This window comes from Lycorma delicatula, chromosome 1 (genome assembly GCF_047948215.1).
Source record: "Lycorma delicatula isolate Av1 chromosome 1, ASM4794821v1, whole genome shotgun sequence".
In the NCBI taxonomy this organism is placed as follows: Eukaryota; Metazoa; Arthropoda; class Insecta; order Hemiptera; family Fulgoridae; genus Lycorma; species Lycorma delicatula.
The window spans coordinates 309648952-309676527 of record NC_134455.1 but is presented as its reverse complement, the minus strand read 5'-3'; the positions used below and the strand labels follow the sequence as shown (position 1 = coordinate 309676527).

General features: G+C 29.9%; 1 protein-coding gene across 1 annotated transcript in view; it reads right to left on the bottom strand.

Moving 5' to 3' along the window:
- The window catches only part of LOC142317866 (uncharacterized), a 38208-nt gene extending 13243 nt beyond the window's left edge, over positions 1-24965 (bottom strand). Inside the window, exons 1-4 of the mRNA XM_075354413.1 lie at positions 24878-24965; positions 16526-17182; positions 15500-16057; positions 14189-14380 (exon numbers count right to left, since the gene is read on the bottom strand). Coding sequence (XP_075210528.1) covers positions 14189-14380; positions 15500-16057; positions 16526-17182; positions 24878-24965 — 1495 coding nt within the window. The remainder of the gene's footprint in view (positions 1-14188; positions 14381-15499; positions 16058-16525; positions 17183-24877) is intronic.
- Positions 24966-27576: the final 2611 nt, after the last annotated feature.

Here is a 27576-nt window from a genome sequence, read left to right as displayed (position 1 = left end):
TAGACTCAAGACATGTCTCGACATCACCCGGATTCCAACTCATCCACATTCCTCTCTTGTTTTCAACCGCCGGATTTCCAGGTATCCAAAATTCCGCTGACCCTCTAATTCACAGAACGGTCATAAAGTATTTCTTTTTGGGATACCTTAATAAATACTTAAGTCTTTGTAAAAAGACAGACAATCCTAAATCCTAAAGTCTTTTACTCTCTTCTATCTTAATATCTCTCTCTTTCTTAGTCTTTATTTTTTTTCTCTCTCAATTTTAAACTGTGCGTTTTTATGGCCCACTAAATTCTTTAAGCTTTTGAAGAAGCCGGTTTAGACAGGGGCTAATCTTCCTACGGCCTGGTTCACAAGCGGACAAATAACAACCACCTGTATATTTAATAAATACATTTATCTTTAATTCTTTTTTATTTGTTTTATCATTTAAATATTAAACGTATTATTTTTATTTATTTTCTAAGTATTAAAATAAGGAAAAATATAATCCCGTATTATTATTATTATTATTATTATTATTATTATTATTATTATTATTATTATTTAAGTGAACAGCGAATAAATTTTAAATTTAATATTACTTCTTAATTTATAGAATTTAGTTAATTTATTTTTATTTTTTTTATTTTTAAATTGAATTATAACTTGTAAAACTAATAAATATAGTATCTGTAGCTATGAGCATAATTATTGCTTGTTACCTATTTAGATCTACAATGATTTTATTAGGTAAGAAATTAAGTTAAAAAAAAAATTATCAAAAATCAAACAGAATCTAGAATTTAATGTTTATTTTATCAGATAAATAATATATTTAGTTAAAAAAATATATATTATAAATTATTCTGAGATCTGGATAGTTAAACATTACATACGTTTCACGACGATAAATGATATACATTAGTGAATAAAAATTAATGAGTTTAGAATTTCTTTAAAAAAAAAGAATGGCATTTATCACGTATTATCTGTTTACAAAATTAATCTCCTGAATTTAATAAAAATAAATATCCGTTTTTATTTCCTTTAAAGTTATAAAAGTTCATTATTTTTATTTAAGCGACATCAGACTTATCTTCTACTGCTGGAATGAGTCGATCTTTTATAACACATAATTTTTCATTAAAGGAAGGATTATATTAATTTCTTGTTTTAGCCTATGTATACCGTCTTAATAGTTGTAATGCTAATGATTGTAATTATGATGGAAATAACTAGAAGTATGAAGGATACCAGACAGAATTACTTATTTATGAGTAGTGATGTTTACATGTAGAACAATTCGTCAACTGAATTTTGGTGATGGACTAAGTATATTGATGTGTAATAATAGAACATTCAGCCCAGGAAAGGGAATAACGGTGAACCACCTCTCTTCTTATTTTTCTAGTAGCCTACCATCATGTCTTTTTTGAAAATATCTACATCTTTTATTGGTAACTAGTCAGAATTTCGATTACAGCTACAATAGTTCTGGCTTCTCTACATATTGCAAATTGTTATTTAAATTTTGTTACATCCATATTATTCGTATTGTCAAACAAAATTAAATGTGTCATCTTTATATAAAATCAGAAAAACCATGTTATTCTATATATAGACGTAATACAAACATATATACGTAGATACAAATGACTTATATGTGTATTTATTTGCATAAAACTCAAGAACCAGTGGGCCGATCTGAATGATATTCTTTCACTATTCTCATTGTAGACTGAAGATGGTTTTATGAATAAATCTATCCGGTTGTGTTCATTATCGAGAAAAAATTCATAAACAAGATAGATACATTATTTCTACAAATGAAACATAGAAAAAAGAAAAAAATTATTTTGTTATTTCATTCACAAAAATTGGGTCAACTGTTTTTAAGACAACAGAAATTGAATGGAAATAATTTTAGTGTAGACATATGATTTTTGTAGATTAACGAGTGTCGTAATTATGATAGCGATCGTTGCCTACGTATTGGTAACGTAATTTGTAACGTAAGAAATATTATACACTTAATGTACTAGTAACTTTTAACGTTAAAGTTACTTCTGTAAATAATTGTTAGATTCGTTTTACTTTCATATTATCTTTGCATTTATTTCTTGCAAAACTAAACAAAAAGGGCTTTGCAATCAGTAGTATTGTTTTTTCTTTTCGCCTATTATCTCGGTTGGTGTCTATTTTATTGTATACACGGGAATACGTAAGAAAGGCATAACTTATTTTAACGAAACTTGATGAGGGTACGTAATTTTAGTAGAATCAGCCTTTGTCAAGAATAACATATTAGCAATATTTGATATTTCTTTATTTGGAATATTTACAGCCATTAGGTGGTCCCACTTAGTAATATATTTTTTGCATTTCCCCACTTATGACACACTTTGCAGAAAAAAATATTTACGACAAAAAAATTAAACCTCCTCTTTTGATGATATATTTTAAAATGCATATCCTCAGGATGTATTGTAAGAAAATATTTTAAGCTCTGAAAATTAAAGCAATTATGTAAATAACTTTCAAACGAAAAGTTATTAACATGTGCGAAAAATTATTTTGAAATATTAATTCAGGATTCACTTCCGAGTAATATTTAAGACCTGGTACTCAAACAAATACTGGAGTTAGTCAAAGTTTTTGGATTACAATTGCATTACCCATTATTACTATTATTATTATTATTATTAATATTATTATTTATTTATATTCTACTTCATTTAGTAAAATTAAAGATTCTTGTAAATAGGAAAATAAATTTAAAAGTAGCACACTCGTATGAACACACAAACCCCGTAAAATAAACAACATAGTTGCCTGAAATAAATAGTACAATCATAAACACTCGTTAATAGGTCATTCATCGCAAACACCCAGATTTTTTTCTAATGCACTTTTTTGAGAATAAGTAAGATTATTTCATGTGGATTTACAAATGTTTTCCTCTAAGATCTGTACGCAAATTCACTAATATTTAATTAATTATATTTTTTAACATTTCGAAATTATATATTTGTCCTACTGCAGCATTTAACTTAAAGAAAATACTATAACAAATATATGTGGAAGAGTAAAAAGTTTAAGTAAATAATTTTAATCCAATCTGTAATGAAATTACACTTTGCTTTTCATAAAATATAATTCGTTTTCGAGTTAAAATTGTCGCAGGATAAGTCTTTAATAAGAATATTTAAAAACATTTTTCTAGAACAGTTGAATTAAAAATTTTCGTAAGGTTAAAAGTTATGATAAAGATAAAAAAATTAGATTTTTTTTTAATACATTGAAATATTTTTACATAAAAATAATCAGTTTAGTATTGAAAGAATAATGTAATATTAAATTTAGGACAATATCATAATATAATTAATTTTAATTTTGAAAAAAATTATGTAAATTTTAATTTTACCTGTTCATAGTTATTATTTTAGTAAAATATTGACTCTTATTCAAGGTACTTGCATTTGTAACAGAAGGTGAGAAGTCAGTTAGTTCGTGATGGTTGTGAAAAGGGCTTGGGTGGAATTTGTAAGACTGTTAAAGCGTAACTGCAGGCTGCTCCAGGTACACACAGTCGCTAACTAATCCTCTTCTGACAGGCCCACAGAGCCGACCCGGCACAAAAAACACAATATTTATAAATGTAGTCAGGTGAGACTCACGCCAGGTCTTCGGCCATTAGACAACGATTGCTCTGATTCACTCATCACAAAACTCTGACTTTCTTGTAACACGGTACAATCTATCATTCTCGTTACTTTTTTCAATTCTTCTTCATATTATCATTATTATTCTTCTTATTATTAAAATAAATACTAAGTGCAATGAGAGATAATGTCTCCATTGATTCATCGTTATTAGGAAATAATATTATTTACAGATTATAAAATTTAGTTTTTTTTTTAATTTCTTTTTCTAGAAAATTAAATACCATTTTTATTGTTGAGGAGCTAACAATGATAATCTGAATTTTTAATTAATAATTTATTTGATAAACCAGTTCAATTAAAAATCAAATTTATTTGATTACAATCTATAATTATGGAATATAGTATTGAATAAAATAATTAATTAATAAGACTTTGTTTAAGACTGTAACAAATAATTTTAATATAGTAGGTTACGTAATTTTAAAGGATAATTATTTATTTTAAATTTTAAAATAATGAAAATATAACTATAATTATTAATGACACATATAATCAGCCTAAATTAGTTTTAGAACTATAATAAAATAATATTAAATTATTTTGAATCGGTTTCTATCGCTTTTTTCTTTTTTTTTTTAAATATTATATGAAAAACATAAAATATTCAAGCAAACAAAATGAAAAAGTAACAAAACGTTCTTGCTTTCATCATTTTCTTGTTTGATTCTTTAAAACAACCCAATTATGAATATTTATACATAAAAGTATAATCAAATGATTCGTAGAGTCGTCTCTGTGCGCGCATCACACAAAAACTACTGGACGTATTTTAATAAAACTTCTATTATCAAGATATTCGAAATAGGGGTAAGAAATTAAATATAACATTATAGAAAAATATTAATTCTTTTTTTGTTTTTGATGACATCACCACAATAAGCTTGAAGCATGTGTGTGGGATATGGATAATGTAGCGTATGAAAAAATGCCATGCCTGACCGGGATTCGAACCCACGACCTCCAGGTGAGAGGCCGAGACGCTACCACTCGCTCCACGGAGGCCAGCGCAAGTGGTTAGTTACTTCTTTACATTTCTGTATAATACTTCATTGTATTTATAAATTAAGAATAGTTCCTTATTATAGAAATATATTTCTTTACATGTAAATATTCTATTATTATTATTGTAATTAGCTTAAATTAGCACTTTTAACCGACGTTTATGGGTTTTGATTGTTTGATTTGGCTGTCGATATTGGATTGTCAAAAGTTAAAAAAATATGCCTTAAAGAAAGAGACTCTTATTATTCAATCTGCTAAAAGAATGAGAATATCTTGATCCTCTGAAACAGCTGAAATGCGTGATTCTCGGTTAGCTACTGACCGAGCGCACTACGCCCAGATTCGAGCTGCAGCTTCGTCTACAGGAGGATCTATAAGAGATTCTACGTCAAGAACGAGCTAAATGTCAGGTTTTATTGTTATTCATCAGTATTATTCTCACAGTCATGAGGATAACAAACACAGCGTTGGTCCAGGGGGCTTCGCCTCTTGGCTAGACGGGAAGGGCTCGGTTCGATCGCCCTTCCCGGCTAGTTTTTAATAAATTTTAAAATGAATTAGTATATAGTTTTGAAATATGTATTAATTCGTAATATATACGTGATAAACTGAAAAACTATTTTTGTAATTTTTACCCTTTCCGGCAGGTTATTAATATAATTAATGTGTTGTATCTCGATTCAGAAAAATCACCATTACACTGCTGTGAACTATAATTTGTATTTGTAATTATTATCGATTTTAAGAGTAGTAGTAATTTATAAGAACTTTTTTTCATATTTCTTTGTTCTTTAAGAATTTTATCTTAATTTAAACTTTTAATATGTCTGAAGGGGTATACTAATATAATTAGAAAAGACGAAAAGCCATAAATATAGGATTGTTTGTCGGAACATTCATTCTACGCATTATTTTACTAATTTTACCAAAGAAATGTAATTTGCGGTAATAATTTCACGTCAATCAATTATTTAGATCATTCTTTTACTCTCCTGACGACACCTCTAGAGAGCTATACTGCAAGAAAGCAAGTTTGATAATTAGGAAAAGAATGGGTATGAGTTTTTTAATTTCTCGACGTTTGAAGCCTATAACATAAAAAAAGTGGGGGTAATTTTCATGCATACCTACGTATGTACTTGTGTTGGCGTGTTTGAAGCTTAATAACGTTTTAATAGATAAATCGATTTTGATGAAATTCGTCACAGAAAATCGTGTATATGGGGCGATTTGTTGGGTAAAATTTGGGATAAATATCTCCGGGTGGTGAAGCAAGGTTATATTGGGGATCAATTTTCTAAAAATTTTACAAACACAACTCCACTTTATATTAGGCTCAGTACATGGATGCATGCTTATCTAACCATTTTAAAAAAAGTTCCCCAAAATTCCCCTTCCCCAAAAATCGAAAAAACTATCTTCATTGCATAATTTTTAACCAAATGTTTTTAATTGATTATTTTTTAATTTTCGTTCTAGGTAGTATTAGTGCAAGCGACCCTAAATAAAATCTTTGGAGACAATATTCGCGGTGGGAGAGCCGATAACATTTTAGATACTTCAATTTTTGGAAATTTTTCAAAACTTTTAGTTTATTTAAACTTTTAATAAAATTAAAAGTTTAAATAATAAATTTTAGAAATAATATTACAATAACATCATAAGTCACCCCCACCACCAAAAATTAAATCTTAGGTTAATTTTTTCATGTATAATTATTTTTCCAGTATATAAGAATAAATAACAAATGCCAGGAAAGTATCACAAATAGTTTTAATAATGAAAGATAATATTTTTTTTAAAATTCTTTTCTAACTTAAAAGGAACCATAAAACCCAGTTTTGATTAAGAAAAAAAAATTAATTTATTCCAAGATTGGAGTAGGCATAATTTTTATTACTTCTTGTTGCACAACTTAACTATGATCCTTTTTTCAGTGAACGTAATGTATACAAGAAGGATAATATTAATTTGTTGATTTACACTACCTATTCCAGTTTTTATAATACGTGACGTACGCAAATCATTTCAGATATTTGCTTCTTGAACTACAAAATTTCCTTTCTCTGAGATTAATGATGTTTATTATAATTACAGAGTAATTATGTTCATAATTGAAGATGTTCACTTGTAAGGCTGAAATACCAACTGTATTTCAAAGAGATTAGCATTTTGATCTATAATAGTATATTCATCTTAGAAAGAAAGCGACAAGAGACCACTTTAATCCTCACTTTACATAAGAAATGGGAATTTGCGATTCACGTGAATGGCTATGAAATTTCTGCGACGGATTTCTTTTCCAAGTTTATGGCACATAAAAACATAAGCATAACTACGTCGGTATTCATTAAAAGCAATAGTTCAGAGCACTTCAAATACTGCTCAAATGAAAATGTAGAAATAAGATAATTAAAATCAATAAATTGATATAAAGGAAAGTAATAAAATAAAAAAAAAAGATATGACCAATACAAGATAAACACAAGTAGAATTTTTACTTCCTTGTACGAAGTAAAGAGGAAAAAATTCGGTTTTCAGATTTCAACGGAAGTATCCATTTTGACCACCTCTGAACACATTTTGACTAGTTTTGGCGTAACGTGTGTATGTACGTACGTATGTATCTCGCATAACTCAAAAACGATTAGCCGTAGGATGTTGAAATTTTTTATTTAGGACTGTTGTAACATCTAGTTGTGCACCAAACCTTTTGATTACAATCGACTAGATAAAAAGTGTCAAAAAAAGCCCAATTTCTAATTTTTTTGGAAATTTTCTCAAATGTAGTAATAAACATTTGTTATAACTTATGTTATAAGTTATGTTATATCGTTGAAACGATAACGATATAACGATAACGATATAACATAAGTGGTAATTATTTTCATTGCTTCCAGAGTTATAGGCGGATCGGTTTGTATCAGACTTAATCTCCTTTTTTGTTTTTTAACTTTTTTTTTTTAATTTAAATATATTGATTTACTAATAATTATTAACCTCCGATTGTAAAAAAAGAATTACAATAAATAATAATTTAATAATAACAATAAAAAAATAAAATGAAAATATATCAGAAGTTACTAATGAAATAAATTTTAGTTCAGTACAAATTATTTTCGTTAATTGTTATATCTATGTTACATATTGTAAACATATATATATATATATATATATATATACGTGTGTGTATATATATATACACACACAGGTGTCCCATATAAAATGTAACCCATCAATCACTCATCCATGAAATTTCAAAAGTCAAGCTTACCTCCTTACTCGTTACTGAAATGGACTCGTCCTACATCTGAACATCACGGCGACGCAGTAGAACACTACCGATAGTAACAACAATGCAATCATAACGTTCAGTGTATTGCTAGAGACAAGATGGTGTTTTCGCTAGATGAACGTGTTTTCATTGTTCAGTCGTACTTCAGTACGAAATCAGTGGTTGCAGTGCAAGATTTGTTTCGCTATAAGTACGCAGATAAACCAGCTCCTAACAAAACATCAGTATTAAGTTAGTTGCAAAATTTAGAGAGACTGGTTCTGTTAATATAAAGGAATACAAAACATCTGCGTCAGTGTTGAATACAGATACAGTCACTGAAATCAAAGACCGATTACTCGCCTCGCCAAATAAATCGATCAGACGTTTGTCTGCTGAAATTAATTTGTCTAAATCAACTGTTCATCGGGCCACCAAACAATTACAATTACGACCTTATCGCATTCAAACGGTTAATCAACTTCTTGAGCCCGACAAAGAAAAACGGCTACAATATTGTCAACGGTTCCGTAGATTTGTGCGTGAGGGAATTAAAGTTATGGATTCGTTATTTTTCACAGATGAAGCACGGTTTCATTTGGATGGCTACGTAAACAGCCAAAACAGTAGAATTTGGAGCGCTGAAAATCTCCACGTTTATAACGAAAAACAATTACACCCGCAGAAGTTGGGCGTGTGGTGCGCGATATCGCGGAAGAAAATAATCGGTCCTATTTTTTTCGAGTACACCATTAATGCAGAACGATATCAGGATATTTTATTTCAGTTCACTGCACTCTTGGAAAAGGAAGACAGACACTGCTGGCTACAACATGACGGTGCGACATCGCACTACGCAGGTTCAACTTCTGATTTCGTTGAGGAATTCTTTGGTAATCGTGTTATCGGTCGAGGCTTGTGGCCACCAAGATCTCCAGATTTGACTGCAGCGGATTTTTTTCTACGGGGTTACCTCAAAGAAAAAGCCTACAGCAACAAACCACGAACACTTGAACAATTGAAAGTCAATATTGAACAAGCTGTATTAAATATCCAGCCACAAACTTTGAAAAAAGTTGCAAGAAACGCTGTAAAAAGAATTGAAGCTTGTATTCAAGAAGATGGCGGCCACTTCCAACATTTACTCTAAATGTAAGGTAATGGATGGTAATAATAAAAATTACATTTACATTAAACATGCTTTTTTATTATTTCAATACCTACCAATATAAGGTTGGGTTGCGTTTTGTATGGTACATTCTGTATCGTTACATTTGCTAAATTTCCTGTTTAAACTTAAAAACCGAAATGAGTTTTTAGTTTTATTTTTTATAAAGGATTTTTGGGTGTTTTCTATTTATTAATTTTGAAGATTATTATTCACTTTTTGACATTCAAAATTATATTGAAAAAACTATGTTTATTTATATAATCATTATATTAGAAATTAAAAATTATAAAACGAAATTATAGTATATTTTTTATTATTTTATTTGTATTTATGTATTAGATGCACTTAAATAGATGAACTCCCAAACTTGCCCTAGATTTTAAGCATCAAATACCCAAAACGCAAGAAAGAAGAGCTTAAGAAAAAACTTGTTTTAATGCTGAGATCTCTTTATTTGAGAATCTACTTTAGGCTATTAAATTTTATAAAAAATAATTTTTTTTATAAATTAGTTAAAAAAAAATAGTTTTAAGCATCGTGATATACTCTTGTAATTGCAAACTTGCTAGAATAATAATAGTAAATTTAATAATAATGAGAATATTTAATTTTGAAATTAGTTTTTTTTTAGAAATATACTACTATTATTTGTAATACTAAAATATATAATTTTTTTTTACCTTAATTTACTTTAGGATTTTTCAGATTTTTACAAAGATATTACCGTAAGAACGAAGTTGGAGTTAACAAATTAAATCAACCTTATGGATTTTATTGAAATAAGCAAAATATTTAAAAAATTAATTAAGAAGTTAGTTAATTTAGTTACATTAATATACAGACTGTATTATTTATTTACCACAAACTGTCGTTTCAGTTATGTCACAATATCGTGTATTTTTCTAGAATAACATATCTTTGAAAGTTAGTTTTAGTTTCACTTATACCTTCTTATTTTTTATTTAATTAAGTCGTCAACTTCAACCGAATACATTGAGTAGAAAATTTTATCTTTTATTTTGACCTCGGACGCACTTCTACCGATATTTTAATTGGTAGATGAAATTATGTATGAAAAAAAAGTCAGAATATTGCCGGGAATCAATTAAAACCATCTTATGTAGAACATACAACTACAGTATATGTAATGGTTCAAAGTGGACTACACCTTAATGAATTTTTATTGTTATAAAATAAGAATAAACTTGATTATTTTTAAATTTATCATCAAAATTAATTTTTTTTTAAATGTTCAATATCTATACTGTATACTATTATATAAGAGAAAGAGGGGTTTTATTTGTTCAGGGTTAACAAAAAAACTACTCTATCAATCGCAATCAAATTTTTACCCATTTTTCTCGGTATAACTGAGAAGATTTTTAGAAGTATTTCATCTCGAAGATATATATATAGATAATCTATAATCTATATATATATATATATATATGTATAAGATATTCTATATATATGTATATGTAATAGTGGAGCTGATTGAAGGGTAAACTTTAATGATTTGTATTAATGAATTGGGAGTTTCTATCACTGTGTGAGCTGGGTTTCAACTGAATGATTCGAATCAATCGAACGAATAATATTACAAAAATAATAGGATTAAATTTACGTTAAATAAAATAATATTAAATAAATTTTAAAAGTTTCTATATAACAATAACGAGCTTCTCTTGGGGAATGCGTGTGAGTTTAGAGTAGTGAGGAATGCTAGCACCCCGTAGTAGGCTAGACCGATCATCACCATCTACTAGTAACAATCGGGGTGCCCCTGGGGCGCAGTTTTGGGAAGTGTAATGGAGTGTTCTTATAATATCTCTGCAAACAATCGTCCTATATTCAAAATTCAAACGGAGTATTTGTTAGTAGGCTGAAGACTAACTTTTGCACGCATCAGGTACATGCTTCCATCTAACAGATCACGGTTATTCGGAAATGTATATACATTATATATAAAGTTTTTCCGTTTGTTTGTTGTTGCAAATCGCGAGAACCAACCGACCGATTACTTTCAAATTTGCAGATACATTCGTGTTATTCTGGGGAAACAATTGACCAAGACCCTAGCTCCTTTCAAGGTTAAGATATTAAAAATATTCGTTATTTCTTCGCCCCCAAGAAGGGTGAAGTTGTGAATTAAAGTTATTCATTAAGAAGAAAATAGATTAATCCCTTTATTTCATTATTATATTTCTGCCACCTTGGCTACGAAATAAGTTATCAATTTTTCGTCGTCAAAGCTGTGTGTACTTCAGTTACCACAGATACTATTACTCTATCCTTTGTAGTTTAGTTTCTTTTTGAGGTTTCTATTAAGCTTGAATACCATAATTATTATTTATCTGTATTATTCTTCATAAGGATAACGTACAGTGCGGGGATCCAGCGGGTTGAGCCCTCTGGGAATGGTGACCGTAGCTAGCTCTGCGGTTGTCCAGGGTTCCGGTCCCCCTGCCAATTTGAAATGGCGAACTCTGCTGCCATGGGATAGGCCCCGAGAGGCCGCGAGGAGCCCCTGAGTTGGCTTCGAAATTCGCTTGGGCTGACCTGAGCCCTGAGGGTTCAGGTTCTGGCTAGACGGACCAACTATTTTAATAAAAATATGTAAGCTTATAAAAAACAAGTCAATAGTTAAAAAAGTGAAGCTACTTATTGCCAGTTATTTATTGAAAGTAGAGTAAATCTTAATATAAATTTTTAAGATTAAAATGTAAAAACAGTTAAAATCTATCGCTCGATACTCATCTAACAAATAAACTAAATTGATTCAAAACTGTTTATTCATTTTAAGAAATATAAACTAAATAAAATAAGTAAATATATAAATAATAATAAAATAATAACTGAAATAATAATGTAAATAATAAACCAGGGTAATAAAAAAAAGTGAAATATTAATTTTTATCAAGCCAGTAGTGACTAATTGCTTTATGAGGGGAATGTATTAAGAATAAGGGATAAGAGAAATGAATCGTTTTTGAAAGGGTGGAGTAAGTTTGGTCGGCCATGGTTCACCACTCACCCTTGTAAAGGCCAGTATTATTTTGACGGTTGGTTAGTTACGATTAACGGCGCATAGACCCGCTCTGCACACAACTACTAACAACATTCATTCCAAATGACTGACCTACTACTGTTAATTCTAGTCATTTAACGCTAATAAATCGAGACATATTTTCAATTTTATGTTTATTTATTTATTTTTTCAAATAATATAATTTATTAGGATTTAAAGAAAGATAATTAATTTATAAATGAAGTAAAAGGTAACTTGATTTTTTCTTTTAAAATATTATTTTCCAAGTTTTTAATACAACTTTATTATAAAAATCACTTAAACGCAGGAAAAAATACCAGAAAGGAAGTTCAAATTCATCCTTTATAAGCAGATTAAAGTAATTCCAAAACAGAACTAGTCTTTGAGAAGAAATTTCCTCATGAATTTTATAAAAATATTTTTGTGTAATATCAACTTGTAACTCGTATTTTTGTTTTAATTTTCTTTAATTTAATGTTTCAGCAGCTTTTTTTAATGTCTTACTTTTAAAGGATTAAGTATTTTACAGTTGCTTATTTTATACAGAATAGAATTTCTTACAAACGATCTCCTTCTGAATGGAAGTAATATATATACACAACGTAATATATATATATATATATATATATATATATATATATGTCGGAGAGGCGAGGAGATTTGTCAGGGATTCAACGTTTTGTGTTTCACTCATTTTTATTATTACAAGTGGAGAATATATAAGATTATAATAAAGTTCAATTAATAAAAATGAGTAGATAACTCGTACAATGAAATAATTACAAATGATAATTATCACTTATCAATAACTCAGTAGTACACGAATTATAATATAAGATTAATTTAATTTAGAATTCAAATAATATTAAAACAACTTGCGATAGACCGAGGCTCAGGGAAATAACGAATTCGCGATCACCAGGACGTCTGTTCGATCTGGGTTCCAAAGCAAGACTGCCTTTTCTCAATATTCTCAAATAATATGCCTACTGCATATTTCCTTTTCCTTATTAATTTTATGATACCCCTATCGTCCTGGGATCCCGACTACGTTGACAACCATGTGCATACCTAGGCCTAAGCCTACCGCAATAAAACAATTTAAACCTTATTTTACAAAATATTACAAGTAATAGTACATTTCTTAAAACTACTAAAAATACAGATATTCTAAAGAATATTCTCATCGTTTTGTCGGAAGATACTCCACTGTACTTTATTCTCCGACACGGCCACTGACTTACTTATCATGACTATACTTATAACTTCTACTACTACTTAAAGATTTTAGTGTGTACCTGTCGTTATCAAGTAATTCTGTTAATACGAATGGACCTCTAAATTTCCTATCGTGTTTCGTTTGATTACGTTCTTCGTTCTTAATCAAAACGTGATCTCCTATTTTAAACTTATTAACCTTCGCTTTATTTTTATCAAATCTAATCTTCTCATAATTAGCATTTTCCTCTATACTTTCAATCGCTCGTTGTCTTACATTAGAGATATCAATTTCATTTTCGTTGTCATCAACTAACAACCCGTAGGGTCTTGCCTTTTACCAATTAATAATTCTAACGCACTAGATTTGGTAATACGATTCGCGGTTGAGTTTAAAGCTAGCTGAACTTCACCAATGGCGTCTTGCCATGGACGATTATTAGACTCAACAGCAGTGAACATATTTTTTAACGTACTCATTACACGCTCTACTTGACCATTTGCCCTACTAGTACCTGTAGCTATTAAATGTAGATTAATATTTAAAGATTTACAAAAGTCTTTAAAATCTTTCCCAGTAAAACATCTACCTTGATCGGCAATCACACGAGCGGGAACTCCCAATATAAATATTGAAGCCTTTAAAGCTTTAATAGCACTATTACAGTCAATTTTTCTGGTGTGATGTAAATAAACATATTTGGTAAAACCATCTATAATAACAATAATGTATTCTTTAGTATTATTTTTACCGCTCAATTTACCTGTAATATCTATATGCACAGTATGCCAAGGTATGCGGGTCTTAGGGATGGGATGTAATTCAGCTTGAATTTTACCTGACTGAGCTTTAGAGAGTTTACAAGTAATACAATTGTCAACAAATTTACGTACGTATTTAGACATACCTTCAAACCAGTAATACTCATAAACCTTATCGAGTGTTTTATCCCAACCTAAGTGCATAACAGACTCATGTACATGGTTAATGACGGACCACCGAAATGCTCTGGGTACAATCGGCAAATAAAGGGTTTCGCCTTTTCTCTGTATTTTCCGGTATAGCGTACCGGCTTTAATTTCATAAGATTTTAAGAGATCTTCCGATAGCTCATCGCTTTGCAATTTGGTGACTATTTCCGAAATTTCCGAGTCACGCTGTTGTTCATCAAGAAGCCAATCAACCGATAGTTCCGCGAGGTTAACGCGTTTCTCTTCAATTTTATTAACCTGTTTTGGTAAATCGGACAAAGGGTTTCGAGAGAAGAAATCCGCGTGCGACATACGTTTGCCTTCTCTATAAACTATATCGAACTGAAAAGCCTGTAAATAAGCCCACCACCTATGGACTCTATCATTAAGATCAATCTTATTTTGAGAAGATTTCAATGAATTACAATCAGTTACAACAGTAAATTGTGGTCCATGCAAGTAATGCCGAAAGTGTTTAATAGATTTAACAACGGCCATAGTTTCGAGTTCGTAAGAATGATACCTGGACTCGGCTGGGCTTGTCCTTTTACTAAAGTATTCAATAACTTTATTTTTACCGTCTACTTTATGCATGAGTATTGCTCCGTACCCATCGGAACTAGCATCGGTATGCAGTTCTATAGGATAATCCGGGTCAAAGATAATTAAGACGGGTTCGTTGGTCAAAGTATGAATTACTTTTTGTCGGGCGTTTTCATGTGTCTCAGTCCACTCAATATATTTTTTACCTGAGGTAAAAGCATATAACGGTTTCATGATTTGTGAAAACTTAGGGACAAACCGTCGGAAATAAGATGCAAGGCCAATAAACTGTCTAAGCTGAGTAACGGTCCTTGGAGCGGGTAACATTGGTAAAGAGTTTATTTTACGAGGGTTTGGACGAACTTGTCCTTCTTGAATCTCATACCCAAGGTATGAAACAGATGTTTTGAGAAAAGAACATTTTGAAAAATTAAATGAGAATCCCGCATCTATAAGAATTTTTAATACCACTCGAAGTAATTCAAACGCTTCTTCTATCGTATCTGCAATTATCAGTACATCGTCTAGATAAACTACAACGAAAGTGTACGCGAGCTCACCCAATGCCTTTAAAATTGCTCTTTGAAAAACCGAAGGAGCATTTTTCAAGCCGAATGGCATTGTTAAAAATTCAAATTGACCATCAGGAGTAACAAATGCCGTACGTTTTATAGACTCCGAATGTATAGGAATTTGATGGAAACCACTGGCCATATCTAAACTAATGTAGAATTTAGCCTTTCTAAGTCTCGGTATTTGATCTAAAATAAGTGACAAAGGAAATTTGTCTGCAACTGTATTTTTATTTAATTCACGATAATCGACACATAAACGATCCGATCCGTCTTTTTTCTTGACTAGTAAGATAGGACTAGCAAACGGTGAATTGCTAGGACGAATAACATTAGCTTCAAGTAACTCATTTATTCTTTCTCTAACTATTTGTCTCTCTTCTACACTAAGTCTATATGGTCTTCTCTGTACCGTAACGTTTGTATCTATTAAACGTATGTCAAGTTCACCACTGTTGACGCGAGTACGAGGAAAACCCGTAATAAAAGAACTTTCATACTCTTTTAAGATTGAAACTAATCTTATTTTATCATTTTTATCAACATCTGTATCAACATTATCAAAATTTATAATTTCGAATTTACTACATTCATTTACTACTTTAGATTTACAGATTTTAAAATTATTTTGAGAAATATTTACTTCAAAACCCAAGCTCAAAATTTCTCGACCAATTAAAATATTATAACTCAAATATTCATCTGGGACAACGTGAAAAAGAATCTCTAATGTAAACAAATCCATAATTACAATAGATAAAATTTGCATGCTACAATTTACTACAACATTTCCGATGCCTTTCAAAATTATTAATTCATTAATTCTACGTCCAGAAAACTTAATCGCTATCGATTCCTTTATTAATGAGCATTCCGCTCCTGAATCAAAACAATATGGAAACGACTCACCAAGATGGTTTAGAATACCAGTAGGAGCTGCAACTGTGAAAAGATTCACACGGCGTTCGACGCTACCATTCTCCTTGTTGTTCCCTGGACCGCTACGGCTGCTACCTGGAGCCGTACAGTTTGGCGCAATATGACCAGCTACCCCACATTTGAAACACGTCACATTGCGCGATGAAGAGGATGATTCTTTGGAGCCACGATGGTTACTGCTTTGCTCCGCTTGCTTCTTCTTAAGTTTAGGACACTCAAACTTTTTGTGACCTATTTCCCCACAGAAATGGCACTTCCCTGAAGCTGCTGGCTTAAAACGCTTCAAATCGGATGTAGATGAGTTATCTGAAGCTGATATTGGTCTTTTTCGGGTGTAGGAAAAGCCTCGCATTTCGCTCAAACATTCGGCTTCCGTTTTGATGTCGCTAGTTAATGCTACGCGCTCCACTCGATTATCAATATGGGTCAATCGCGCAAGCACAACCGCATTAACTATTTCGTCAACTGTTAAAGACCTCCATCGGGCCTTTAGCGATGATCGAAGTCGAATGCCAAAGGCGCCGACACTTTCATCCTTGGTTGGTGCCTCCTGATGAATTTTCAGCACAACCGCTGTCGCAGTTTCTTGTCCCCCGAAGCGTGACACAAAAAGTTCTTTTAATTGAGGCCACTGTATACCTGGAATTGCCACTTGGGATAGCCACTGAGCTGCTGAACCTTCCAAAGCTTTGCTAAGCGCAGATATCAATTCACTGCCTTGAAGAGGATTTTCTAATAGACACAGTTCTGCTGCAGAGCACCAAGCAACAGAATCCGATCCCGCACTCTCTGGATTAAATCGTGGTAACGCCACACTTTTCTTTGTCGATAATGGCTTTTGCATACAACACTTCATAAACTCAAACAATGTATTCCACTGATCAGGTGATGGACCAGATGGAGACGATCCCACTTCTGATGTCGGAGAGGCGAGGAGATTTGTCAGGGATTCAACGTTTTGTGTTTCACTCATTTTTATTATTACAAGTGGAGAATATATAAGATTATAATAAAGTTCAATTAATAAAAATGAGTAGATAACTCGTACAATGAAATAATTACAAATGATAATTATCACTTATCAATAACTCAGTAGTACACGAATTATAATATAAGATTAATTTAATTTAGAATTCAAATAATATTAAAACAACTTGCGATAGACCGAGGCTCAGGGAAATAACGAATTCGCGATCACCAGGACGTCTGTTCGATCTGGGTTCCAAAGCAAGACTGCCTTTTCTCAATATTCTCAAATAATATGCCTACTGCATATTTCCTTTTCATTATTAATTTTATGATACCCCTATCGTCCTGGGATCCCGACTACGTTGACAACCATGTGCCTACCTAGGCCTAAGCCTACCGCAATAAAACAATTTAAAACTTATTTTACAAAATATTACAAGTAATAGTACATTTCTTAAAACTACTAAAAATACAGATATTCTAAAGAATATTCTCATCGTTTTGTCGGAAGATACTCCACTGTACTTTATTCTCCGACATATATATATATATATATAACGTATTATTTCTTGAAAGAAGGAATAGTCAACATTAATTCATTGCTTTACGCTATCTGACCCAGTGTTTCTTGCGACAAACGTGAAACATCTGAGCATTAATCAGTAGGAATCAGACTTGCCTTTTCTAAGAGTAATTTTATTATTATTGAGCCACTCTATACAGTGATCGGGTTGAAAGTTTCACTTGTAGGACTTGCTAACACATGATTATTTAAGTCATCTTGATTCATAAATAAATACTCAAATTACATAAACAAATACAAACAGGATTTAATCTCATATTCAATATTCCCAGCAATGAATAATTTATTATTTTAGCAAAAGAGTTATATTTCAAATTATTTGGTTTTTAAAAACTTTTATGAAAACAAACAAAAATAAACCGCTCAAATTTAAAGAAGAATAATACAAATTTTTATCTGCTACTACAAGCCTAAATTACATTTGATATTCTTGTAACCGTATACAATCACAAAAAAAAAAATTGGTTGTCAAAGTATAGAAAAAATATAAAAATGGAGAATTTTTATATTCCATTTATATAGGAGTATTTACACAAGTTAAGTAGTTTTGCATACGTTAAAATACTTAAAGTGAGTAACCTAGCACCAAAATTTGTCATTTTATTGTGCAAACGTATGTATTTATTTTTAATATTATGTTTTTTTCGTCAGTTCACGTAATGAATTTAAATATTAACTGAAAAAACAACAACATAGAAAATTATTTAAATTTGAAAAAATTTGATCCAAAAATTTAAAATTAAGTACTATCTTCAAGGTTAATAAGTAAGGTGAGGAACAGGAAATACTTTTAGAAATTTTTGGGGTGTTTTATGAAAAAAAAAAGTTATTTCAAAACGTCATAAAGAGATAGATTTATTTTCCTTTAAAATTTTGAAGATTAAATTTGAGTAACGAAATACTATTGAACATGCTACAAGTAATAAAATTATAAATATTTAAAAGCCCACAACGAAATTAAAATGGATTATTAAAAAGGATAATTAAATATTAAAATATTAATTAAAAAGTCTTAGAATCACTCAAAAGCCGTTTTGAAGAAACATATCTACTGCAACGCCCCCTTGCGGCTTATAACCATAAAACTAATCTAAGAATTTACTCTTAGGTGATACATATATAATGCAATGAGGTGATTGATACTTATGTAATGTAAAAAAACCGGATGAAAATCGGCTCAGCCATTTTAGAGAAACACATCTACTCAGCGCCCCCTGGTGAACTATAATCGTAAAACATGTCTAAAAACCTGCTCTGAAGTGATACCTATGTAATGCTAAAAACCGTATCGAAATCGGTCCAGCACTTTTTGAGGAAAATGGTAACACACACACACACACACACAAACACAGACCCTTTTACCTCAAAAGAATATACCACTCCGTTACGTTTTGGGTAAAAAGAAAATGATTGGAAAATAAATGAAATCTTTTAAATCTATTGTTATATTTGTAATCTAATAAGCTGAAAATATTCAACAAGGATATAATGAATCTACTACAATCAGAAAATAAGGTAAACAAATCTAATGGGTTAGTTATAGTTTCATAATGTATTAGCAGTCTGATGAAGGAAAACAATTGCAAAATTATGTTGTTAAATGAAATAAAACATGTTAGCTATGAATAAAAATGTAATTAACAAATTGCCTTCCATATCTGGTAAACAATTTTCTCGAGGGTAGAAATCAACTCAAATGTATATCATGAAAAATAATCATTATAAAGAAAACAATGTGAAAGATTTATTGATTAGTGCAAAAAAATTAAAAAATTCTGAGTAGATATCGAGAGGAAGCTACCGATTGAGTATAGACAACTTTCTGGTAGACATTCCGTTAATCTTTAGTTTGCCTGAAATATTTCCTTGTTTTGTTTGCTTAGCATACTTCCCAAACTGCAGATTTTAAACAGTGAGTAAAAAAATATTTTTTTTTACTTAATCTTGTACTTATTTATTTTTTAGAGTTATTAGTCACTTTATTATTTTATTGCTAAAATTATCCTTTAGATAAACCGTAATCTCTTGATACACGGTCTACCAACTCGTTTCATAACTTAATAAAACTATTCCGTAATTTTTATTTTCCTTAATAAATTTTCTATTAATTTTCAATAATTTCTTTATCAAAACCTCATTTAAAATGCTACTATTGTTCTAATACTGGGCTAATAAATACTTGCTATTACTACCATAAAATCAATCACTCCACAAAAATTGACGGCTGATTGAAATGTAATACACAGTTTTTATAACTGGCAAATGAAAATAGTTAAAAAAGAAATAGCATAAAAGTAACGTAGTAACAACTTTCGTTTATTTTACCACGTACCAATTATTGCAAGACATTTCTCCCAACGGTGAACCAGTTTTCTCATTCCGTCAATGAAAAATACTTTTGGTCTTTCTTCGATCCACGACCTCAGCTGCTTATTTCAGTACATCATCGATTATCCTTTTCTTTAATTTCTGAAAGAAAGAATATTGCTGAACATCAAATCCGATGAGTACAGAGGTTATGGAATAGGTTCAAATTTCAAACTTCACAAGAGCCTCGGTGGCGAGGTCGGTGTATGTGGCGAGGTCTGAGCATTATCGTATTGCAGAATTATCGGCTCCTTGTATTGTCAAACACGACACACACTCGTCTTCTAAGGTGATTTAATGCGTTATTGTGAGATTGGATGGTCATTTTGAATCAATTTATCCGCCTCATATTGGTTCTTCTCATCAGTTAAAGAAACTGGTCGACCAATATAAGGTTAATCATAACATTCGGTTTATCAGCTTCTGATACAAAAAATTTTACTGCCCACCTACTCACAATTCTTCAACCAACAGTTTCATTACCATAAACGATTTTTAGAAAAGGATTAGTATCACTAGCGGTCACTTTTTCAACGGTTAAATTTCAATCACTGCACGTTTCTTTAGAATTGCTGACAAGCAGGCGCACTCAACTCATGACAATGGTGACTGACAAAAATGAGAAGTCATAAGTCAACGAATTTGGAATGTTGGTATGCTCAGCACCTATCACTTTGTTTTCCCGTTACGAACCAATGTGCATTACATTTCAGCTGGACCTCGTACTTAAGAATTTTTTTAATCAAATTTGATACTAATAGAAATCAGTATTTAATGAACGATAATTTTGCTCAGGCAGGCTTCATTTGCTGTCCCCTTCATTTTTACCACCAAAATTACAGAATTTTGTCACTTTAGGTATATTGTGCTTTCTTATCGTAATTTCTTTATAAATAATGATTCTTTCACATTTATTTATTTTCAAAGAAAATTTCTTCCTTGCAGTAATCCGTGCTCTAATCCTTTAATTCTAGTAATGCGTTGTTAGAAGCTGTATGAATAAATTGAGGTATATGTCGTACTCTTTCCTAAACCATAACTAGGTTTCTTCATCTACTGCTCTTATCAATATTACCTGATCTTACACAGATTGCAAATAACACTTGTTTGACTGTATTTTAGTTTGAATTTCCGTAAAATTTTAATTATTTTATTCCACTTACGTTACCAAATGTCCGTTTTCTATTTGTAACTTCATTTTTCATATGTTTGCTTATAAAGTTAATCTGGTGGCTGAAACACTCCAGATTTATTTTCAGGCTGAGTTTGGTCTTTATTATGTACGCTATATTCTCTATTGGCTTTTCTTCAGTCTTATCGAATACTTTCTACGCATGAAACTGATCGAACGGTAGTTTTTACTAATTGCTCTTGGATATATTTAAGATAACATTTGTGTATATATAATTTTTTTTTTTTTAATTTTAGATAGTTCTCAAGTTTCAAAATATCTACCTACCAATTTCTATAGCCTAATTAGACATTTTCATCTTTAAAAATGTAATAATTAATGTTGTTTTGGTTTATAATATATTTTATTTTTTTACGATCTCAGTCAAAAGATTAAGCCTTCAAATTTAGTTTTCTCAATAAAAGTTTTCATCAATATCTTTTATATTTTCCCAAACTTCATCTAATAATTTTTCTCTAAAGTCATTTTACACATTTCTTGAATATAATATCTTTTTTCTTTTCCTAATTATAGTTTTCAGGCGAATTTTTGAAAGCGATACATTTTAGGCCTATTCACAAACATTTTCTCTTATTCCAAATTTTAACAATTCAAATTATTTTCCTCTGTTGTTTTGCAATCTCTGAATAGTAAAGTGCTCATATTTGCTTTCAGTATATTACAGATTTTTATACGTTCGACATTTATCCATGAATTTCTAGTACATTTCTCGTTATTCCTCTTTGCATTATACACGCCTTTATCAAATTTATTCACGGTTCAACAAAGTAAAACAATTAGTAGCGTAAATCTGAAAATATAATTTAAAAAAGTAATGTTATTTTATACGTCTCCTTTTTACGTAGTTCCTCATTTGATTAATTTGAATATCACACCAATTATTCAAATATAAAAATGTTTAATTTTAGCATATTTCTAGAACTTCCAATCATCATCAATTATTAATGTTTTATTTATCAATTATAATATATTTGCTTTTTTTATTTCCTTATTACTTTTACCTTAATATAACTTAACTTTGTAATTATATTTGGTTGAATTACTAATAGTGTATTTTCTCTTTTCCCTCGTTTAACAGGATAAATAATCTAAATAAACATTACCTTTAATTTATTAACAACTAGGCTAAAGATTGAATACAGCAATCAATTGATATCAATTATTATGTAAAGCCTAGTTGAAACCTCAATATCAAAGAGATATTCTAGAAAAAAAATACCAGTTCCAAAAGAATTGCTTTGTTAATTTTAAAAGAATAACCAGTCAATTTCTTGAAAGGAGGCAGTACGTTTTTATCTTTTTACTTTTCTTACCACAATATTAACGTTTTAAGTGTGTTTAAATAAATTACAAGGAAAAAGTATTATTTTAAGTTGTGATCAACAAGCGTATAATGTATTTAGGGTGTATATGTGTTTGTTCCACCGTAGTAGCTCAACAGCTGAACCGATTTAGATGTATGACCGCCGAAGTATCATAGGCCACATAAATATATATATATAATATTTCAAACATATATATATATATATATATATATATATATATATATATATATATGTATATATGTTATATGTTTATATGTATATATGTATGTATGTTTAAATAAATTTGATAAAAATTATATTTCAAATTTTCACCAACACTCTAATTACCTTATATTATTCGATATTAAAGAGCAATTTTTTTTTTACGGTCGTGTTTTTTAATTATAATTAATTTAATTATATTTAATTATATAATTAATTTAATTATATTTTGTTATTATCTTAGCTTTGATTTCAGTCACTGAATATTTATTTCAATATATAATAGTGCAAATAATTATAACGATTTTATAGATTATATGTTGTCTTTCGAAAGGATAAATCAGTTCAAAAAATACTTAAAATAAATAATTTTATTATAAAAGGTTGATCTGTGAGACACTTATACAATACCCATTGGAATAGAACTAATAAGATAGGTTAAGTAGATAACTAACCAGTTACGAAGGTTCAGTCAATCTATTAGATTTTTTTTTCTGTAATGGAGAAGTTATTGTCTTAAAAACCATTTTGGTCATAGCAAGCTCTTTACGCACGTAATAATATTAGAACTAAAATTTAAATTTAACGATTCTATCGTTAATTTATAAATCATTACTTACAGAACTAATAAGGTGAAGTAAAAATTGAACGCAGTTTTATTAAATTAATATATAAGTAATTAGCCTATTCAAACTATTCTAGTTGCGTAGCGCTTACTTAAATATTAAAATCTAAAAGGTGTAATTCAGTTGAAAAGTAAATCATTTATTGGATTTATCATTACTATTTTTAAGCACTTAGAAGAATACTTATATTTTTACAATTGTTAACAGTCTTCGTTAATTGAAAACTTATGTTATAAAGAAGGTAATCTCAAATGTGATAAGTATTAAAAGAGATAAATAAATAAGTAAACCAGATTGATTGACAGAACTTCAGCAATATTTTAACTTACGTCGATTTATCGCAATTATTAATTTAATTTTAACGTATATCACTTTAGATCCATGCACTTACTCAATATTAGTTTAAATCAAAGTCTAATAATAATTATTATTTTTATTTGCTATTTTTTTCTTTATTATTTATTACAATAACACTGTTTAAATAAAAATAATCTATATCAGTATACTTGGCATGCTATATTATTACCGATGAATTTGAACATTAATAATTTAGCTTTATAATAACCTTAAGTAATCGAGGTTACGTTATTTATATCACATTATAATTTTTCTGTTCAATTTATTTTAATTATTAAAAACCTTTCTTAAATAACTGGAGAAAAACTGAAAAATATCTCCTTTCGTAATAACGGCTTTGTTTTAAGAATTAAATGTCCATTCAATAAATCAAAAGTAACATATTTTTGTTTTTTTATAACAAATTTAACATCTTCTCTTGACCAAAGTAGATTTTCTTTAAAGTGACCGGTATCTGGAATCTTTGTTCCCAGTCTACTAGTGGACAGTAGTGAGTCACCCTTTTTGGGATAGACGAAATTAAATGATATGCTCCTATGTAGCTCGTATTAAAGCGAAATCCAATCATCCTATCTTTGATGCGGTGTTCTCCAACCAACATCTTAATCGATATCAGGAACAACCGGGATCTATTGCTGCCCCGTAGGCATCAGAGTTCTAGACACGATAATTCTGTTGATTGAGCTGTACTGGTTGGCAATAATACATACATGTTTGGCCTTCCCAGTGACGCCACTCTTTTCGTCGCGGAGTTGCTTGAAATTGAAAAGACCTTAAATATACTTAGGCCAACATTGCGACACGTACTTGTATATTCAGGTTCCATGAGTGCTTTGCAAGCCATTATTGACATGTACTCCAGGAACCCTGTTGTCAGTGATACACAGTCTATCATCTCTGAAATGGCTAAACGCAATATAAACTGTGAACTTCTGAACTTCTTTCACTAATCGCGTTGTTTCGAATGATCTTGTTTGTTTTCTGAAGAATGTGGTTCGTGATGAATGGCAAAGTGCTATCATCAATAATAAATTTCATCCGGTTTCTTAACCGGATAAACAGCATCTCACAACACTGACCTTTTCATGTAGGATTTGCCGTTTGCGAATAGTCTCACTCTTGTATATCTCATAAATGAGGCCGATGCACTGATGTGTTTTCGTTGCAACTGCCAACTATTAGTGCACCACATTCTCGTGGATTGTGACTGTTATGCGGCATTGCGTTGCAAGTTTAAACTAGGGGCTATCGTGCCAAATATTTTAGGTAACGATCAGACTATTTTATCGATTGTCTTAGGATTTCATAGACCGTATATCTGGATTAAAAAATCGAAATATTCATACAATATTTTTCATCTATTTATGCCATTTGGGGTACGCCAGATGGTATTTTTATTTTTATTTTAAGTTAAATTTTCACTATTGAATGTTATTGTGTTATGTTTTATAAAAATCCCCACCACTCAAAAGGCTGTTCAGAATGACAAAAAACCATTTTTACTGTATACTCTTATTCATTGCGAATTGATATGTGTTACATGTTTACCGACATCATTTGTCAGTAAAGATATTTATAGATCTCAAGAAAAAGTGACGTATTTATGACCACAAATTCCTTTTTTTTGTGTGCCGTATATCATAATTTATTATGTGTTTCAATACATCGATATGTTGCTAGTAAGATAAGATATTTTTGTAAATAATAAATAAATCCGTAACCCTCATAGCAATTATAATACACAAGTCACATACACACAAGCACATTTCTGAGAAAAAAATGGTCATATTCTTTCTACTCTAAATAAAACATTTTATACATCGTATAAACGTCATTCAAATTGTGTAGTAAAACTGATTCCTTTGTGAATATAAAAAAAAATAACCGACTTAGATGCCATATAAAATGATTTTGTAAAAGCGTTTTAAAACTGACGCCGTGCATAGCCAGTTCCAAGGCTGCTGATCTGAAAAGGTTTTGCTTTTAATATACGATATGGACATTTTACGTTTATTCCGTGTTCATGTATTACTTTTATGTAATTTTTAGATTAATATTTTAAGTTTAATTTTTTATTATATAAATATCGTGTTTCAGCACTAAGGTGACGACACTTCATTTTGCGCCCACGGAAGAAAAAAGAAAAAAGTTGTTTCTAAATTTCCTAAAATAGGTGAGAACAATGATAAAAATTTATTTATTATGGAGTTAATACGATATATTTTTGAAATATTTTTTTTTGATTTTCATACGGCTGTAAAAATCCAGTCATTTTCAATAAACAAAGAAAGTTTTGTTTGATATATTTTGATTTTGTTTGATATTTTTCAGATTTTTAAAGAATAATTTAGTAACGAAATGGAATTTCGTAAGTTAAAATAGTAGGCGTTGTGTCGTAGACGTTGTGGAGTAAATTGCAACATTTTCGGAGTTTTAGCAATATTATTAAGCAAATCATTAAGCTTCAAACACATGGAAAAAGATACAGTGTTACAATTAAAGTTATGAATTCATTTAGTTCTACAGTTTGAATAGAGCGCAAAGTATAAATATTTAAAAATTAACGAGGAAATATTCAAGATTAGCTTGAGATATTTCACATTTAAAGTAATATATTGTTTGGAACGAAATTGATTCTAAATTTTGTCTTACTGTTTCATTAGCATTACTATTTATTATTAATTGGACTGTATCAGTGGTTGATTTATGATCTAAAGGTAGGCAGCTGGATAAAGTTGTGAGCGCACCTGATGAATTTGTTGTGAATGTTTCAATATTTGGCCGCTAATCTATATTTCTAGAAGGCAAAGATAATACCCATTACTGCTAAGTTTTAGCTCATTCATTAGTACTTTCTCTACTTTTTATAACTATTATTTTAATTTGCTTATAATAAACCAAAGTGATAATAATGCATTCACTATCAATTAAAGATAGAGAAAATAAGAACTTTTATTAATTTTTTTTTAATGGATAAACCTTATAAACCTTAGAAGGGGAGTTCTCTATAGCAGCTAAAGAACAATTAAAACTTAAACAGTTTCAGAAAAATTAGATCCTTTTAAATAATATGGAAAGGAAAAAGAGGAAGGTGAAAAAAGGGTTTACAATTTCTTGCGGGTCATTATTTTATGTTTTTCCTACTTGGTTTAAATTAATTTTGATAAAGAAAATAATATAACGAAAACACTAATTTTTTAATAAGTGGGGACTCAAAAATTTAATAAAATTAAAATCTTGGATAAAAGGTTTTGGATTTTTTTCTTTTATGTGCTTGAATTAAATGCCCTCTATCCGAGGTCATATTAATATACATTTTAATTTTAACGTAGCCTAGTATTGAAAACACGGTTCAAATAATAAGATCTAGTAAATTTCTTTAATAAATTCTTATTCAAAATTCGATTGCTGCTGAACAAAAATAACTTATAATTCATTCTTGAAAAGAATAATGAAAAAGAAGAAATACTTTGAGTCTTCACTACTCTTCTTTTCCTGTTTTTTAC